The sequence below is a fragment of the Gambusia affinis genome, linkage group LG07 (assembly GCF_019740435.1).
Source record: "Gambusia affinis linkage group LG07, SWU_Gaff_1.0, whole genome shotgun sequence".
NCBI classification, from domain to species: Eukaryota; Metazoa; Chordata; class Actinopteri; order Cyprinodontiformes; family Poeciliidae; genus Gambusia; species Gambusia affinis.
In genome coordinates, this window is record NC_057874.1 from 740890 (window position 1) to 761258 (window position 20369).

Genomic DNA, 20369 nt, shown 5'->3' on the forward strand with positions numbered 1-20369 from the left:
TCAGTCAACTGTATTCTTATAGGTTTTCATAGGCTAACCACAGCAAGAAACAAAGAATCTGCACAAGGACATTATCACTTTCACTCAAGCAGCAAACAGTTTGGCAATTAAATTTAATAAACCAAAGTCTGTTCCATTTTCTAAAGGCCCTCTTCTCTCAAGTACTTGAGCAGTGAGCAGCTCTGCAATTTAAACAGAGGAGCATACTGTGTAATTTCAATATGCTGCTAAATAATTTATGTGGGAGCTCGGAAGGATGCTGCTGCATATCATAGTCTGGAAAAAGCTGCCGAACCCGGGAAAAATAGAGGAAAAATTGTTTTTTCCTCATCTCAGCCTGGTCTCTATTCCCTCCGCTTTCTGAAATCATCCAACTAAAGAGATAACTTGAATGAGTGGATAATTAGTACACTAAAAATGCAGGAGACTAGTGAAGACATCTTGCTCTACCTTTATCTATTTGGCACTCTTTGAAAGAAAGCAAATTGTTATTAAACACTTTTCACAGAACTCCCTGACACATTCTCAACCTAATCTTGCATGCCAGGAGAGAAACCCACAGAGATTGACACGGTTTTAATGCCTCATGTTGGATCATGCATGCTGACATGAAACCAAGTGTTTGTTGACTTTGATGCAGTCAGCATTATCGTTATAGCATCCAGAGTCCGCTATTTTTCCATGTAGATCTATATGATCTGCCTCTTTCAACCGCCAGAAAACTTCCACGGGATGCCGCCTCTGTCTGCTTTGGGAGTTGTTGCCTCCATATAATTAGCTTGCTTTTTTCTGCATATGTTTCTTTTTTATCCACACCTGCTGTCTGGTTTCAGAGAGCAATCTTGTGTGACATTACACAAATTTACTCTTCAAACAGATCCTCAAACAGCTCTTTGCTGCCACACTCACTTTGAACAGCCACTTCTAACTTGGCTCTCCGTACAACCTCGTGCAATTCGAACAAGCTCTCCAACAACTTAAAGAATAGTGGGGTGAACAAGCACACTGAAGGAAAGTGTTTCCACTTTTGCTCTGTAGAACAGACACTCTGATGATGGTAGTTTTTAACTTCTCTGCAAGGAAAGCATTGCCTTGTGAAAGCATATACTGTGTTTGCCTTGAATTTTTCCACATTCTATCAGGTTAGAAATACAAACATACAATTTAAAAATCCCTTCAATGCTGATATTACAATTGGCGAACATTGTCCTTCACTTAGCAACCCTAGTGGAGCGCCGCCTACTTCAACCAAAACAAATATGATTCTAACCTAAGTGGGAGAAATATTTTGTGTTCTTTTAATGCCTTATGTTCTGTCAGAACGAAAGACCACTAAATTCTGACACCTCTCAATTTTTGTTCACATTTTGTGAGGAATGTCTTCTTCAGAGGTTTTTGTGGCATGTCCTTCAATGGTTCATGATGTAGTGTCACCACAGGCAAGGGGGGGAAACAGGTTTTTCAAAGCATGAAAGTGGACTGCACCAGCTGAAAATGTAACAAATGTTTTGATTTTCCTTGACCATCCTTAGAGTCATAGGGACATACTCTGTTTCATAGCATTACTTCTCATCTCCAACCTGCTCTTCAGGCAGACCAACAGCCATCTTTATCTCCATGCTCATTCATTGCTGTGCCCTGTCTTGCCATGGTGAGACTCCAGAAGGAGCAGTATGAGACATGTGGACATGTCTGGAGGGACACTGTGGGGGACAAGTGAGGAAGGAACGGGGGAAATTTGAGGACACAGTTTCCTTTAGCGTTGGAATGTTTTCATGCGTGTTCCTGTTTGGAGAGGCCGTTCACTGCTACCAGCAGCTGACAGGAAACCGCATACTCCTTACAGGGGGCTGATAAGAAGGGGTGAGAGGAGGAGAAGATGGGAGGGGTGCTTTAGCAAACCTTCAGGAAGGTAGATTATCCCACAAAATGCTGGCAGAGCTTGAGTCTTTGTGCATGTGCTGTATATGTGTGTGGTGTGTGTATCAGTATGTGTGTGCAAAGAAGCAGCTCCTTCAACTCACTAAGCAGCAGGGAGTTTCTATGAATCTGAGGCAGACTCCAGAAAGAGCCTCAGAACAAAAGGCCTGCAAGCTGAGAAAGTGCAGCGTATGAACGCACAACTCAATCTCACACTTTAACTTTTAAACATAACATAAACATAATAAAGACCAAAACAGTCACACCTTGCTTGTCAATTACCAGTCTGTTGATTAAAAATCTGACAATGTCCCTACCTCACTTTTAACAGCTTGCACATGAAAGCTGGTACATGTGCAATGGAAGTTTTACACATGTACCAATGGATGCAGTCCTTTATGGCCCAGTAATACGCCCAATTTATTTCTTTGAGCTTTCATCATGTTATCCCTCTATGGCATGAATTTTTATTTTATGAGGAAAAAAATATTTCACCCTAGTTTTGGGAGTTTGAGGGGGTCTTTATAAAATATCAATCAGAAAATGTGCTCCACCCTGCCCCCCCCACCAGATTTTGGTTTGTTGTCTCAGGGCAACAACATGCTATGAGGGTACTAAAACGCCAAGGTTTTCTTTAAGTGGAATGATGAACAAACAAGCAATAAACACATTAGAAGAAGTTTAATTTCAACAACAACAATTTCAACAAGTTTCCTTTCAACAAACAGCCCCAAATGGTTTATCAATTAGTGCATTAGAAATTAGCTGCAGTCTAATCTCTTATTAGAAATTAGAGTTTCTAAATACATGTTTCTAAACATGTGTGTTTCTAAATACATGTTCCTGTGGGGTACTGAATGGCTCCGTGTTTCTCTTTTTTACAAAGTACAGTTTGTATTATTCTGTATGGAACCTCATGAAGCAGTTGCTGGTGGATGTGAAACAAAGGTGGGCGTCACATTTTTGGCACTTGGCTTTAGGTGTACCTTTGCATCTTGGTACCTTGCATCTCCCTTTCTTTTCATCCATGACCATCCAGTGAGCTGTGGCATCCAGACGCACATCAGGGACCGGGATAGGTGTAGTAGGTCCTCTTCTCCTTCTCTTCAGATTCTCCCAGCAATTGTGGAACTGGGACGACCTCTCTACGCTCCAGATTCTTTCCACTTTTGCACAAGCTTTCTGCAATATATGACTTGAATGTATAAAGCCTCATCTGTTCCTCTTTTCTCATCCCAGTGCTGCTGCAGTCTCTCTTGTAGAGCAGCCAGGCAGTCACGATGGTCATGTCGATAAAGTGGAACATCAGCCGATGGTACCACTTTTTCGACCTGATTTTGTTGCGGTACAGTGCAATGAGGGAGTCCAGCAGATCCACTCCACCCATATTCTTATTGTACTCTCTCACCACAGCAGGACAGGGAACTTTGATGATTTTTTTTTGCTTGCCATCCCACCTATCAACGTCGGTGACTGGGTGTGCTCCAATGTAATTGCTGAGAAGACTGACTGAACGGTTATCATACCATTTCACAGCATGCAAGGTGGTTTCTCCAACCATGGCCATCTTCTGTTCAAAAGATCCACGCCCAGTTCTCTTCAACTCAACATCACACATCAAGTTGACACCTGGTAGTCTGTTGCTACGAACAGTACCAGTACAGTGAATTCCCTGCTGAGCAAGTGTGAGAATGAGAGGGACACTCGTGAACCAGTTGTCAAAGAACACCTTGTAGTTCTGCTGTCTGGGTATTGGCTGGGCCAGGCGGAGGACAACATTGCCACTTGCTCCTACATCTGGCAGCTCAGGTGGTTGCACAACTCTCCCTGTGTAAATCTCAAAATTGTGCGGGACACCATCAGAGCCAGCCAAGATGAATATCTTGTAGCCCCATTTCTTTGGCTTAGCTGGCAGGTATTGCTTGAGTCTATTTCTTCCCTTGAAAGGGACCATCTGCTCATCCACAGCCAACTTCTCACTCATTGGTATTGTCTGCAGCTTTGAGGTAAGATGAGTGACCAGTGGTCGGATTTTGTGGAGTGGATCAATATTTTCTCGTTGTCTCACTTCATTGTTGTTGAAGTGCAGGGATTTTTTAATGAACTCCCATCTGTTTAGTGCCATGGTGTCAGCTACCTGGGACACTCGGGTGGCTTGGTTCCAAAACATGGGTGCCTGGTAATCCAAACAATGACATGTATACTGCTGTACCCATAAATTGTTCCAGTTCTTTTTAGTGAGGTTAAGGGGCTTGTTGGTGTCACACTGAATGGCATATAAATTTGACTTTAGAACTACTTCCAGAATGTCTTCAGAAAAAACATCTTGAAGTATTTGTAGGGGGAATTGATATGATCTGATTTTGGAAGACTGGCCTGCCATTCTGGGTAATCAGTGATATTGGCACTGTGGGCTGTTCTCCAACGAGGTAAGCGTGGAACAGCTTCCTGTGATACTTCATCCTCTTCATTTTCCTCTTCATCCACAGACTCATTGTCATCAGGCGGGTCATCTGTTTTCAAAAGAAACCAGTAAGCATAAAATTAGAATAGGTTATATATACCTCTCTTCACTCACTGATGTACAAACGCACATACATGCTCATTTCATACAGTATGTTACTCTATTGACTGAACCCTGATCTCCTAACTCTCCCTCAAACCTGATTTTGGAGTCCACTCTTCCTCACTGTCACTCTCCTCAAGCTCACTGTCCTCACTGTCAGAAGGAATGAGCCTAACCGCTTGATCATGTTCCTTACGCCCATAAAATCTTTGTGCATCCATTTCCTATGAGTAATAGTAGATAGTACAGAAAAAAATTGACTATGTTGATAACTACATATCCCTACACATCTCCATCCATGAGCATGTTATAGTTCACACAAAAGTGGACTAACTGCACAATGTTGCCCTGAGGCAACGAATGAAAAACTGCCATTTTAGTATATAAATGAAGACAAAAGGTGTCTTTACTCAATCAAATATGCTTTTTCACTTATTCATGCACATCACAGATATTATTTATACAAAATTATTTAAATTTAAACATGTAAAACAATGAAATTTATCTTACCTTCTGCTAGCGGTGTGTCCAAAAAAAGGATTGTTTCACCCCAAGACAAAGGTCAAAGCCACGCCCAGCTCAAATTTCATTGGTCACAGACATATCATCAGATTTTTTATGTGATGTTTTACTTAAAAAAACTTTAAAGGGGCGGTGTGTGGGCCAAAATAGTGGTTTGTTGCCTGAGGGCAACACAATGCCATAGAGGGTTGAAAGCTGGTACATGTGCAATGGAAGTATTACACATGTACCAATGGATGCAGTCCTTTATGGCCCAGTAATACGCCCAATTTATTTCTTTGAGCTTTCATCATGTTATAATATTTCCTTTGATTCTTTCATGCATGTTGGAGAAATCCTTTAATCTCCATGGCAACCATTCAGCGGTGCAATGCCTGGGGTGGACCTAGCTTCAAGGATTAAGCTCCTCCTTGGAGTTGTAGTTTCCAAGCTTCTGCCTCACAGAGCATCCCTCCCACACTCAGCTCCTTCAGACTAGCCAGCAGCAATTAGCAAACACCTGGTAGAAATGCACATCTGAGGAGCTCTTTATAGATGTTACTTCTTCTTTGTGAAACACTGGTAAAAACATTGTTAAAGGGTTAATAGAGGAGTGATGTTGTGATGACTTCCTTGAGGTGGAGTTTCTTAAAGAGACAGAGGCCTTTTGGGTGCTCTGGTGGCACAGAGGTAAAACAGCTGATGTATGGAGGTCTTAGTCCTCAACACGGACATCACATGTTCAAGTCCCGGCCTGATGACCACAGGTCTTCCCTCTCTTTCATTTCTTACTATCTAACCACTCTGAAATAAAGGCTGACTGAGCCAAAGCAAAAAATAGAGGCCCAATTTTAAGAGATTAAATTACAAATTAAAATTTATTTTTCATTTTTGAAGCATTTTGAAAACAGAAGGTAACATACTTATCTAAAATGGTATAAAATCGTACTCTTAAGAAAAATTAGATTTATTTACCTTGCAACACACTGAGAAGATTAAAATAAGAACCTTCTCTGAAAAGAATAAAATCTTGCTAATATAAAAATATGAGTGAAAGATAAAAGCAATTAGCAAACACCCAGTGAACCTGCACATCTGATGACCTCATTATAGAAGCTACTTCTCTAGGAAATGACAATAAAAAAGATAAAGGGTTAATAGTTGTAATGATTTTCTGAAGGTGGAGTTATATCAAATATAGATGTTTGATACATACAGCATTTCTACAACACCTGGAGGTAGTAGGGTCACTTGATTGTGCTATAAAATGGCATCATGTGACTAGAAAACACATAATACTGCCCCTTTGAGGTTTTACTACAAGCTTGATTTGTGCTTCTTCTATTTGGCCAATAATTCTTGCCTTTTACTCTTGGAGAATTATGAGTAAATGAGTCTGTCACAAAAAGTATTATAGGTTCATGAAACTACATCCAAACTTGTATCTATCCGATTCCCGGTCAGCGAAAGCACCTGGCTTGATTTTGGATCACTACTCATACTGATGTCATGCAGCTGCAGACACCACGATCTCATGAGAGGAAAGAGGCTGCAGTTTTTACAACCAGGCCTCTCAGTTACTCTGCACCAGCATTTCCACACAGTGACAGGAACCTCCTGGTGCTCCTCCTGTGAGTCGACATCTAACTGGCTCAAATGTTGACCTGAAAATTATGACATATGATACAATCTTTGATTTGAGATTGCTGTTTAATTAATTGCTGAATTCTTAAAGTTTGATCTGCCTAGCAACAGGGTTTGAACTTTATTGACAGGGTCAATAAATAACAATCTTTAAACCTTGCTACATGTTGTCAAGTAGATTTAAGTCATAATTTTGACTGGGACATTATAATATATGAATATGCATTGATATCAACCATTCCCTTGTAGCTCTGGCTGTATATTTAAGGTTGTTGTCATGCTTGAAGGTGAATCTCAGACATTCTCTTACACAGATAAACTGTAAATGAATAAAAGACACAAGGTGGGTGATGTAGACTTACTATTATGATAATGATCAAAGTGACAACAACTTCCCCCTTTTTTGTCAGCCTACTTTCAAATAAGGGACACTAGAGCCCACAATATGTCTCCCTGGAGGGGAGAAGGAAAAAAAGAACAGCAGTCTCATGAAGAAGTGTGGTCTATATCACACAGTAACTGTATTATAAAATGTATTTATTTTTATTAATGCGTTAGGTTAACAAACAGGGAGGAAATCAAAATGAGTTTATTCAGGCTTTTTTGTCCCGTTGTTGCAAAATATTAGATCAGTGATTTCCATTCCCTGTTGTCTATCTGCTGACTGTTAGTGAAAACTGCAGAAAATTAGAATTTTCCTGCAATGTACACTAAGTTTGAGATGGACATGGTGATGAAAAGCTGTGAATGTCTGGTTTCCTGTGGTGTTGACCGCTCTCTCCAGAGGTAAAGTGGTCAATAATCCAGTCGGTTGGGTTTCCCACAGCTGCCAACATCATAGTGACTGCTCAATTGTGTTGGATGAGTCGCAGAAATCAAAACATGTGATCTGTACATCACTGCCAACATTTCTCCAAATGCAAGCTGCATTGAATTCATGAAGGCTCTTAATTGATTTCCCTTAAGGTGAGCCAGCAGCAGTCTCTGCTGGGCTGAAGGGTTCAGCCGTTGAAAATGACAGATTGTTCTCAACAGAGCAGCGGCTTTGTCAGGCCAAGGCAAAGCGACACATCAGTATGCTGATGGTTTCAGCATCCTGAGGCTGCTACTTCATCAAAATCAGATTGGTGAGGGTCAGGGTTTATGCAGCACCTTTTGGCCTATTCCTGTCCATCCATATGTGTATGCATGTAATCAGTGGAACTTGTCACTCCAACTCATGCCGTGATGTGAGATAAAACTGCAAACCAATCTACCTCAAATATTATTATTTGCTGTCCAGACATGTGGAGGGAGAAAGTCTTTATAAAGCTGCAAGGCTGGTTCAAAGTACTATTGACAATTATTTTATGAAAATGCTGCCAATATTTTGAACTTTTTTGCTTTTTCTTTCCTTGATTGATTAATGGTTAAGTTTTTGATTTGTTTTTTAAATCTCCAGGGATAAAAAAATAAGACACAAAAAAACAAAGTTTCTATAATATCTATGATTACCTCTCAATATAAAGTTCAGTAAAGCTGTGGCAATTATTAAATAAAAAATTATTTACTCAAGAAAAGTCACAAAAAAGCCATGACAACTGAGGTTAAAACAAAGATTCAGATTAGCTTTATTTTGGTGAACTTGTGTATGTGTATGTATTTATGCATATAAATACATACACATGTACACACAGATGAAGTAACATGGAGTCCCAGGTCTGTTGAAGAGTGAGTCAGTCTTTTTCTTGCAGTGCAGCTGCGTGAACATATTTTGTGCCTCATGTTTAAACCACAGCCTGGGTTATTTCCCACACGTGGGCTGAAACACCAGATCTCAGGGATTATAAATCACAGACTCTCTGGAAAGCTTTCAGCTTGACTGAGGCCAATGTGTTTGGTTTCTGTGAGTGAATCCAGCTGTTTGGATGTGCACAATGCATCGGGAGGCTCTGTCAATTTGGTAGATTGCTGTATTGACAGATGGTGGGCCGTCAGTCCTGTAATCAATAAGCTTAATTTCAGGTCTCTCAAATGAGAACTGTGCACCGTTTTGACCTCACAGTGTTTCTCTAGCAGGTGTCCTTTTAATTTCTGCTTTTAAGTGCCTTATAAAAAATTTATACCTCTTGAACTGAACACATGTTGTTACTTTCAGTGCAAATTAAAGTTTTTTTCACATCGGGACAGCAACAGAGAAATGTTTTTAAATTTCAAAGTGATTTAAAAGATGCTAGTTTCAGCTGTTTATTTCAATACAATGAAGTGATTTTCCCATTTTTTAGGTGCACTGCTTTTCGATGTGGGCAGTTTCCCAGGGTGACACCAGATAGGGCAGGCGGAGGTGTGTGGTTTAGGTACTGATGGGTTAGGGTGGGAGGGGGAACAAGCACCAGAAAAAAACCCAACTTATCTGTCATTCCTCCTTTCATTAACTTTTCTATTGCTTTTATAAAAAGTTTAAAATGAGGGGACTATTTGGTAGGCTTTTTCCAAAGTGATAAGAAAATAAAATCGTAGTGTTACAAGAGTAAAGTCACAATATTACGACTTTATTCTCATGATGCTATGGCTTTTTTCTTTAAATTTGTATTTTTAATTTTTTAGTCAGTGGCTGTCATAGAATACAAATGAATAGCACAAACTTTCTTTCTTTGACAATCCTACACCATAAGAAATTAAATGTTGAATTTACTTAAAGTTATGTCAACTTGCTCTTTTACCTTGGAGAAACTCACCTTTATGATTAAGGGTAAATATGTTGTGTTCAAAGAGATATGGGAAAAGTTTTTGCTATTCTTGGAAAATATCAATACTCATAATGATGAATGACTGAATGTTTGCAAAGTCGTCCAAAGCGCCATGCAGTTAATTTGATCACACTGAAAGTCTTATACTCTTACTTTGTTTTGTATACGAAGCTAAAGTTGGCTTCTGAATGAGGCTTCTGATTCAGTAAATGGCTAAAGGGCTAGTCCACCCAATTTTTCACAACTTTGAGAGTTGTTTCTGCTCTAGCTTAAAAACTACAATTTGAGATGGTCAAACGGCAACCAGAACATTCTGTCAGTCATTCAAACCCTGTAGTTTTTTGTTTAAGTTTTTTCTTTATGAATAGCATTAGCAGATGAATTATAATCTGTTATGTCATGAGCAAGCATAGAGAAAAGTATAATTATTCAAAATATACAATAAAAGTGTAGCGATTTCTCAAATCTACCAAATAGGTAATATTTGAAATATTGTGCCAATGTTATTAAATCATTGAAAGCTTAACTAAATAAATGTTTTCCTTCAGAAGAGGATGAGTGCTACAAAAAAATATAAATTTTGTTTTAAAAGATTTGTTTATTGACAATGAAACAAAGTACATTTGCCATTTTTATACAGTGTGTAAAATATATCCATCCATTTTCTGTTCCCCCTTGTCTCTAATGGGGTCAGGAGGGTTGCTGGTGTCAATCTCCAGCTACATTCCGGGCGAGAGGCGGGGTCACCCTGACAGGTTGCCAGTCTGTCGCAGGGCAACACAGAGACACACAGGACACACAACCATTCACACACACACTCACACCTAGGGAGAATTTAGAGAGACCAATTAACCTGACAGTCATGTTTTTGGACTGTGGGAGGAAGCCGGAGAACCCGGAGAGAACCCACCATGCACAGGGAGAACATGCAAACTCCATGCAGAAAGACCCCGGGCCGGGAATCGAACCCAGGACCTTCTTGCTGCAATGTAACAACTGCACCACTGTGCAAAATACAATATTAACAACAAAAAAATTAACATTCAAAAACCCTTCACAACACTCAGCCCCCTGGACCCTGGTCCGGCGCATAAATATTTCCCATATTCTCAAGTCCAAAACTTGGTAAGTATAGGCTGGAGGCGGATCTCAAGAGTGATCTATCACAGCAAAAGCACAAGAGTGGATTTAAGCAATTGTGAATGGAGGACCCTGGGCATGCGCTCTCTCTCTCTTTCTCTCTTTCTCTCTCTTTTGTTTTTCTCCGCAGGAGAAGAAAGCCAGCCTGTGAATGGGTGAAGCACTTCCACCCCTCACCCACTCTTCATCTCTCTCTCACGCGCTCGCTTTCTCTCTGTCTTCTGCTGAGAGGAATAAAAATAACATGCATTCACAGATGAACACTCTCAAATGAAAACATGCCTCTCAGGAATTTTCTGCCACACAATTTCTATTTTGATGCTTCAAAGGGGAAGAAGACAAAGCTGATAAAAAAATAATAATAATAATAAAGCAAACAGCTGCTGAGTTTTGATGGACAATGTTTTCCGTTTGTTTTCACTTTTTAATAGAATGTGTTTTCTTCTTTTCTCCTCCTCCGTGCGTTAGGAGGAGTGCGCACAGCTCCAGCGATGCGCGGAGGATCCCCTGGGAGTTTATTTGAGAGACACCACCTGCGGGGTTCTGAGTGGCATCATTAACAAAGGTCAGATGTGCTCACTGTGAAATTATACACACATGAATTTCTCATTGACTTGTTAATGCAGCTAATTTCCTTTGCGCTGGGTGACAGTTTGCCCTTTGCTGTCTGTTGGGGGAACATTTAGACAAGAGTGCAACAATGCATTTGATTTAATTAAGAGGCTGCTTCTAACACGTTCCACTTGGATCTAAGCACCCATGTAAATACAGCTACTGCCAGTAATGAATCAGGCAGCAAGACAAATCAATGTAGAGTTTGAGTGAGAGCACAGTGGACTGCAGTAGCTCCGCTCCCGTCAGACAGAAGGAGTTCCTAATATTCCTCATGGATAGAAAGGTGTAGGAATACTCTGTTCTGGTGTTCTTGGCTGACCGGTGTCGATCAGAACTTCAGCTTGGGTCTTTTACTGATGCATTTTCACAGTGCAATGATGGATTTCAAAACATTATAAGCAAAGCAATTTTTTATGCATGTAAGGTCAAAATTATACATAGAGGTTCAAGTATAGTGACGTTACTTTTATATTGTCCATTGGCAGTTGCCCAACGTGGTCCTGGACATGTGCTCTGGACAGGGGGTGGGGGTTTCACAAGCAGCAAATGAAGAACATTGAACAAGTTCCATGTTATTTTTATGCATGTCCAGTCAGTGTTTTGTGTGGGACTGCACTGTATTTTATCTTGACCCAGAAGTTAAATTTTGTGCATCTTGACTGGGAGGTAGAAAGTTCACTCCACCACCAACCTCTCTCTCTCCATCTCACTCTCTGTCTGTCTGTCTGTCTGTCAGTTTGTCTAAATACATATAAGGAATTGTTTGCTCTCTGTCACTACATGCTTCTACATGCTTGCTTACTTGCTATAAGAGTTTGTTTCTGAGATTGTTCACTCATCCACAACAAATGTCATCTTGAACATTACAGAAATCATTTCAATTTAATCAAACATATATTCCAACTGATCCTAGTTATCAAACACTACAGTAAGCACAGTTAATTATTCAAAATAGTTTAAAAATATTTCTTTCTAAGAAAATCCAGCAGATTGCATTGAGTCATTGACTTGCAATATTCACTCTTCCTGAACCAGCAGGTAGTGACAACAGAAAACGGCATGCATTCAGGGACTATAAACAGTCACATCAAAAATAATATTCAGAAAGGCAGCTTAGTAGTAGAGTATGTGCACCATATGAGCACTATACCAGAGCTCACAAGCAGAAACGGTGTCAGTGGGCCCAGCTGTACATGAAGATTAATTTTCAAACAGACTTGTTCACTGATGACTGAATGGTCCAGATGGACTCAGTAGTAGATTGGTGGTGGACGGCCACCACATCCCAACACGGCTGAGACGTCAGCAAGGAGGTGGTGGAGTCATGCTGTGGGCTGAAATCATGGAGAGAATCATTGGTCGGCCCCTTCAGAGTCCATGAAGGTGTGAAAATGACCTCAGTAAAGTAGATGGACTTTCTGACTGATCACTTTCTTTCATGGTTCTAAAAGAAGAGCCGAACCTTCAGTAGCAAAATCATCTTCATGCATGACAACGAATGCTGTAAGGAATACCACTGTGTCATTGGCTGCTATGGGCATAAAAGGGGAGAAACTCATGGTGTGGTCACCATCCTCCTCTGACCTCTGACCTCAACCCTATTGAGAACCTTCAGAGTTTCTTCAAGCAGAAGATCTGAAGGTGGAATCCAGTTCATATCACACAGCAGCTCTGGGAAGATATTCTGACATCCTACAAAGAAATTCAAGCAGAAACTCCACAAACTCACAAGTTCAATGGATCAAGAATTGTGCTGTGATATCAAAGAAGGTTCTATGTTAACATGGAACTCAGTCTGTTAAGATGTTTTTGATTGAAAAAGCTTTAGATTTTAGTACATGCGACCAGTTAATGCTGCACATTCAAAGAACCACCGTTTGCAGTTTTTTGTAAACCATAAAATGATTAGAAAATCTGCTGTGCATAATCATTTGGAACAGTGCATTTTGAGTTTTTCATTTTTTGAAAAGAATACTGTTCTCATGGGGAGCTTTGTTCAGTAAAATTTGAACAAATTTTCAGTAAAATTTCAGTAAAAATTATACTTATATGATCAGTATAATTTTCATGACTTCAAAATTATACTGATCATCATTTGCATTGACCATTTAAGAAAATCTGAGAAAATATCACTTGCATAATAATTTGGAAGACAGTGTATTATTATTGTCTATGGACCTATTTGTGTCTTTAATAAAGCTGCTGCTGATGATGACTAGTATTTATCAAAGTAAGAAACCTTCCAAATCTCCTGTTGTTGTTTTGAAGGTTTTCTACAGACAAAGATGTGAGAAGTGTCTTCAAGGAGAGACGGATTCACTGCACAAGAATCTCAGCTGCTGAATCACTCTGAAGCCAGAACGCCTCAGCTGGAAAACAGGAAAAAAAACTATATAGTCATATATGTATCATGTATGTACAGTACAGACCAAAGGTTTGGACACGCAGTTGTGTCAAAACATTTGGTCTGTACTGTACATGTGCATATAAATATAGATTTTCCAGTATGTATTATTCAGTATTAATCATTACTGAATCATCTTTGTTTCTCTATATTTGTATTTTGTGTTTGTATATTTATAGAAATATTTTACTAATATATTGCTAAGTAAATGTATAAAACATTATGATGTAAAATTCTCATCATAAAATCAGAATATTCTATTCCTATTTTATTCTGTTTTCCCCACTACGAGTATTTCAATATGTTGAACCATTAATCCAATTTAAAAAACTTTAAAAAAATTGTTCTTGTACATGTAGCTATGATAGCTGTTTGAATAAGGTCTCCAGTAAAAAGTTTGAGAATCTGTTTAGGATTTAGCGAGTTATGATTAATGAAACACACTGATACTTCATGATGCTGAGTGGAGCGGTTGACCTCTACAAGATGGCAGCTCTACGTCACGTCAGCAACAATAGGCAAGAGCGCTCCATGAGGAGTCTACTCTTTATTATGTCTACAATTAAAACTGTTAGTATTGCTGGTTTTTCAGGAAATTAACACCATCATATCGAGAGGACTCACTTCTGCACTTTACACAAGAAAACTTGGCATTCCCATGATCCCAGACTGCTGCTACTGATTTAATAAAGACCATCATAAACTATTTACACAATGCTCCATATAACACAGATGCTTATTTCTTATCTCCTGGGAGGTCAAAGAGGCAGATAAGTGTGCAGCTGTTTTAATGGCCCCGAACAGCATGAACACGTTGCAGTCATAACACTGGGAAGAGGTCTGTCTGAGAGACTGTCTTACGAAGAAACGCACCGTTAAGAGTCAAGCAGCTGTGTAAGATTCACTGTTCTGTCATGGAGGAAGATTGCAGCTTGTCCTGGTCTACTGAAGAGAGTGCAATGGATGCAGGAAGACTGATGTGTATCGTGCTCATTCATGCAGCTGAAACATATGAAACACTCCATAGTGCCTGTGTTTTCTTTGCCCCAGGAGTAAGCATTAAACACAGAGGCTCATGCAGCTCCAATGTAATCACCACAGTGTGATGAAATCAGGACACACACTACAGGGGTGGCATGTTATCGGCACAAAGCACAGTTTGAGCACATGAAATATTCTTTGTTGGGCAGATAGCGTGGTGAATGTTTCCACAAGATGGAAAGTCTTTTTTACAAAATGAAATTCAAAGCTTTACAAACAAGTGTAAATTGATTGTAAGGTATGTTTAAGTAATGCGGGATCTTGTTAAACCTTTGTGTCTAAAGGTCCACATGAGGAGGAGTTTAGCTCATGTTTGGTTTCATCTATCCGAGGATTAAAATCGTTCAACTCAGGCTTAATGGAGGCCAAGATGGCTGACTTGTAAACTGATCTAGTTTAAATCCAGCAGAAAAAGTTGAGGTTTCAAAGTCTTTCTAAGATACTAGGTTTTGTTTAGCTGCAAGTTTTCTGTGAACAAAAAAAATGTGGTGATAAACCAAGAAAACAAAACAATGACTGACATGGTTCTGCCGTGTTCTCAGTGTGTTCACACAGGTGGAAAATTCCCAAGTGGTGTCACATTTGTGTAGACTGGCGCATCATGTAAACGGTGTAGACTGGATGTAGTTTTAGTTCACAGGTTAATTTGATACCAAAACACAGTCAGTGTGACAGTCTATTGTGATTGTGGAATAGAGTCACTATTCAAGGTCTGCATATAGTCAGGATACATCATACTGTGATCATTACAGTCAGTTGTGGAGTTCCTCATGGTTCTGTTCTGGAACATATTTTGTTTTTATTATATTATCTTCCTTTAGGCCAGATGATTCAGCACTATATTGATGTTTCTTGTCATCTTTTTGGATGATCATCTTTTTGATTATCTGATTAATAAACATTAAACAGTAGTTAAGAACAGCTTTTGCAGCTTAATCCAGACAAAACTGAAACCTATGATTTCTGCACCTGACTGTGCCATATCTGACATTAAACAGGAACTCAATGATTTAGGACTCTTGCAGAAACATAACCTCAGAAATCAAAGTTATTTTTGATTAAGTTTTTTCATTGGAACAACATTTTAAAAATATGGTAAATATCTGTTTTTTTTATCTGAAGAACAACTCAAAATGTATCTCAATAGATATTTGTTTTGTCTACATAAAATGTATATATAGACATTTTATATAGAGTATATGTCTATATACACGCACATACAGTATAACGTATGTTGTCAAACAACATGTTGTCAAAAAGTGAATTTAATAGGAAAGGGTCTGAGTCATCTTTAGGTTCCCCAAAACTCTGCTGTGACTACTGAGTTGCCCCAACAGAAGAACTCACATAACCTCCATTTTGAAGTCATAGAAAAAACAGAAATGGTTCGCCTGCAGAGAAAACTTTTGGCTTTAATTTTATCAAGCTGCCCCAGTGCTGCACTAAATGTCCAGTTCGCTACAGGCAGCCTGAGTTGGTCCCACTGCTGTGGGTCAGAACCATAAATAATGATATAAAGCAAACTGTACCATGATGCATCTCAAAAACGGTTTTGAGGCGCACCACGTGGTACAGCCTGCTCACTGTTCACTCTCTGCTTCACCTTAACTAATGTTACTACAAGACGAGTTAGAGTCGCTGCTGATAGAGACCCCATGAAGGCCAGGCAGCCAAAACAGTTTCTGTAGCTCAACAGTCATGAAACAGAAAAGCCTCGTCTGTCCTTCCTAGTGCCTCATAAATAAAATCTCCCTATTGGTCTTTAGCATCCAGCATAGAGATGCGCAGCGGAGCTCTTCATGCAGGAGCCTGCCCAAGGTAAAATGGGCCTTAGACAGAATCTGATTTAGGGCCCCTGACTAAGAACTTCAACATCGCTAACAAGACCCAATATTGTGCATCCCTGGTTTATTATATTGAATCCAGCTTCATGTCAGAAACAACCTGGATGAATGTGGAATCTCTGAGCTCACATAAGTCCAGTAAGGTCTGGTATTCAATGTCCTCTGATGAAACTGGGAAATGTTTGCTTAACATTTACAACACACTGCAAGAGTATCGACTCCTTGAAAATGTAGACATATTCATGCTGGTTTTCCTGATTCCTTTTTCAAAGTTCAGTCACACTGGATCAGGCAAGTCTGCCAATATCAATTTCCAAATCTTATGACACATTCTCAATTGGATTTAGGTCTGGACTTATAAGTGATTATTGATCTGACCCATTCCATTGTAGCTTTGGTTGTAAATTAGGGTCACTGGCCTGCTAGAAGGTTAACCTGCAAATCATCTACAGTCTTTATAAAAATTTCTTCCAGCATTGTCTTCTTGCATAGCAGCATCTATCATTCCTTCAGCTCTGGCCAGCAACATACATCCATTTTCCTATTAACCCCAACCAACTTCCCTGTCCCTGCTCAATTCTTATGGCGTACTTTTCAGAAATTTTTTTTTAAACACATTTTCAGTTGTGTTTCAATTGTGAGCAACTTCATGTAAAATCCTCCCAAAATAAATTTGTTCAAAATGGCATAAAGAACTTATAGAGGCTGCACAGTGGCACAGTTGGCAGCATTGTTCCCTTGCAGCAAGAAGGTCCTGGGTTCGATTCTCGGCCCGGAGTCTTTCTGCATGGAGTTTGCATGTTCTCCCTGTGCATGGTGGGTTCTCTCCGGGTTCTCCGGCTTACTCCCACAGTCCAAAAACATGACTGTCAGTTTAATTGGTCTCTAAATTCTCCCTAGGTGTGAGTGTGTGTGTGAATGGTTGTGTGTCCTGTGTGTCTCTGTGTTGCCCTGCAACAGACTGGCGACCTGTCCAGGGTGACAGAAAATGGATGGATGGAAGAACTTATAGCTTGTCTGGCAGCACCTATACTGGTACTGTCAGACAAATGTCACATTGGTCTCAAATTGACGACAAGGCAGTTCAGAACCAAATATGAAACAAGTAATAAACATTACATTTTGTCTGTAATCATCAAAATCATTAAACATACATTAAACATTGATCATCAAATATGTTGATCAATGTTCCAGTTATTAATCAAATGCAACTGTAAACAGGTGGGGTTTTAACTTTGATTTAAAGAAACTCAGTGTTTCAGCTGTTTTGCAGTTTTCTGGAAGTTTGGTCCAGATTTGTGGAGCATAAAAACTAAAAGCTGCTTCTCCATGTTTGGTTTTGATTCTGGGGATGCAAAGTAGTCTAGAATCTGAAGACCTGAGTGGACTAGAAGGTTGATACAACAGCAACAAGGTCTGTAATGTTTTTAAGTGCTCAGCCATGCAGTGAATTAAAATCTAACAAAAATATTTTAAGGCAACCATTTAGCCTTCAGACAAATCAGTGCCATGAAGTGGTATAGCGCTGAATGAGTGCAGAGGTCTCTCAACTGAACTCTGAGACAGCAGCAGATTAAAGAAAGACCTCTCCACACTGGCTGCCTCTCTTTTCACTCATACATCAAGCTCTCCCCATATTAAATAAATAGTTTTGATTGACAGGGCACAAGCAGGGCTCAAAGGAAATAGGTTTGAATAGGGAGTGAGGACGGAAAGGAGCACTCCACCAGAGCAAATGACACGTGAGCTCTCACATGCTTGTGCTCTCTCCAGGTTGGGAATTTCACTTGCTTCACAGGGTAAAACCAGAGCGGCTGTTTCCACCTGCCTCTGGTTGTTCCCTGCTTAAGCTGTCTGTCATCCACTGAGAAGGGTGCAGCATTCTCTGAATGCCATCAAAGCAGTTAGGATAAGTGTGTTGACAAAAGGATTTGCTCGTCATTCATCATTGTATGCACAAGTGGCTTTGCTCCTGTGATTTTGGTGGTTTCACGGCTGCGGTGTTGGCTGTTGCTCACTTCTCACATGAGAAAAGGTTTTCTTACTGCAGCACTGACTAAAACAAATGAGTGTTTGTAGTCATCTCCACAGGGGAAAGGGACAAATTATCTCGTATTTGTATGCTCTTGAAGAAGGTCATGTTGTCTCCTGATTAGATTCATAATAGAACAGGCAGTGTGCCCCAATGTAAACCCCCAGGGTTGGGAGAGGGGCGGGCATGTAGGGGTGTGCGTGTGTGTGTGTGTGTGCGTGTGTGCGTGTGTGTGTGAGTATGATTGCACGTGGTCTGTTGACACACTTTTGAATCCACAAGTGATCCTAACATGCTACAGATGTGTGAAGGCTCAATTCTTCCGAGGTAACCGCAGAGTTGAATGTTGTGTGTGTGGGCAGGCGCCTTATTGATTTCCATGCTACAAAGATTAGCACACATTAGTGCTGCTCACTGAGAAACATACATTTTAAACCTAACAACAATTCTTTCACTTGTGTTAAGAAGCAATAAGTTTTTCTTAAACCTTTTGAGTTCTAGAGAGTGTAAATAAAACTTCTGTGTCTGGTGTATCTTTTGTGGTCATTACATTGAGTTTGATTGGCTGAATTTTAAATCACTTTTAAAAAATAGTTTTATACATTTTGCATTTGCTTACATAAAATGTTTGGACTGTGTTGTGTATGTGAAAGATGACTTTGTTTCCTTTCTTTCCCACTCTGGTAAAAACCACCTCTGTAGTGGTTACATTTACACCAGACAATCACCTCAGAGAACTTCTCTTACATCCAGCAGCTGGATATAGAAGGAGGACTCCACCATTTTAGTTTGGTTTTGAAATCTGTTGCACCAGACTTAATAAATCACCTTTTTTTGCTGTACAGCCAAGTTTGACTGACTTCTGTTTTTCCACACCACCCCTCTCAGCATGACAAAATGTTTCTGCTTGTAGACAAACGTATCATGTAAATAGATGTATCATAATGATCTCCCTTTACACTAAGCTTTGTTTTTAAAGGGACAGTATTGTGTTAAATTGACTTTTTAGAGCTTTACATCATGTTATGTTTTTCCCTCATCAAAAATATACCTGAAATGTTGCCTTGATTCTTTCATGCATGTTTGAGAAATATTTTTAAGTCCCTTGGCAATCATTCAATCATTCGGGACACAGCTCCGGCTTCAAGAACTAAGCTCCAAGAAATTTTATTTAAATTCTGAACAAAAAGTCCAAATACAAGATTGTTATGTCTGAGTTGCACAGACTGGAACTGGAGTCTCCTGGACACTCAGCCAGCCTCTGCCAACCGTTTCCAACCGTAAAGCTGGCTGGGTATTCTGAAGGATCACCATAGTATTCTCAGCCATGACCATCCATGTTGGAGGCAACCTTTTTCTTCTAAGCAGGGGGTTGGATGTACGACTCTTAATTCTTATTCTGGCGTGCTTAGGTAGCCTGAGGGCCAACATGGCTATCTGAGCTACCTGTCACAAAATTAAATGAAATTAAATCCAGACTAAAAACCCACACTGAAAGAAAGTTTGTTCAATTAACTTGATGTTATTATGGACATCTGTCCCACACAATGTGAATAAGTAGAATCAAACTTTACTTTCCTCTTTCCCTCAAGTACTGCTTGTCAAATCAATTATTTATGAAAGATTACTTATAAATATTATGTTGAACATACACAGGTTTTATATGTCACCATAGTGGACATCTCAGTAACATGATTTTAACTTGCCAGAATTACTCAGTGTAATTGTATAATACAAAGGCTATAATTCATGTTAATGGAACACACAACAGCTTTTAAACTTACCTAATGTTTTCAAGTTACTATAAAAATGCTGTCATAAAAATTATAAACTGATCTTTGACAAAAGAAAAGGAGAAGAATGCAAGTGCTGCTGAACAATTCATCTTTATTAAACTCAACAGCTGGAAGCTGCCATAAAGAACCAAATAATT

General features: G+C 39.6%; 1 protein-coding gene and 1 long non-coding RNA gene across 2 annotated transcripts; one reads left to right on the forward strand and one right to left on the reverse strand.

The window, feature by feature from the left end:
- Positions 1–2376: 2376 nt before the first annotated feature.
- On the reverse strand, positions 2377–5018 carry LOC122834123 (piggyBac transposable element-derived protein 3-like). The gene is made up of 2 exons (XM_044122263.1): positions 4997–5018; positions 2377–4433 (listed from the first exon to the last, which is right to left on the reverse strand). The coding sequence occupies exon 2, from the start codon at positions 4301–4303 to the stop codon at positions 2984–2986; it is 1320 nt and encodes a 439-aa protein (XP_043978198.1). The 5' UTR covers positions 4304–4433; positions 4997–5018; the 3' UTR covers positions 2377–2983.
- Positions 5019–6352: 1334 nt separating this feature from the next.
- LOC122834124 lies at positions 6353–13778 on the forward strand. Its single transcript, XR_006371134.1, has 3 exons — positions 6353–6618; positions 10969–11065; positions 13384–13778. It is a non-coding gene; the product is annotated as an uncharacterized LOC122834124 (long non-coding RNA).
- The last annotated feature ends 6591 nt before the right edge of the window (positions 13779–20369 follow it).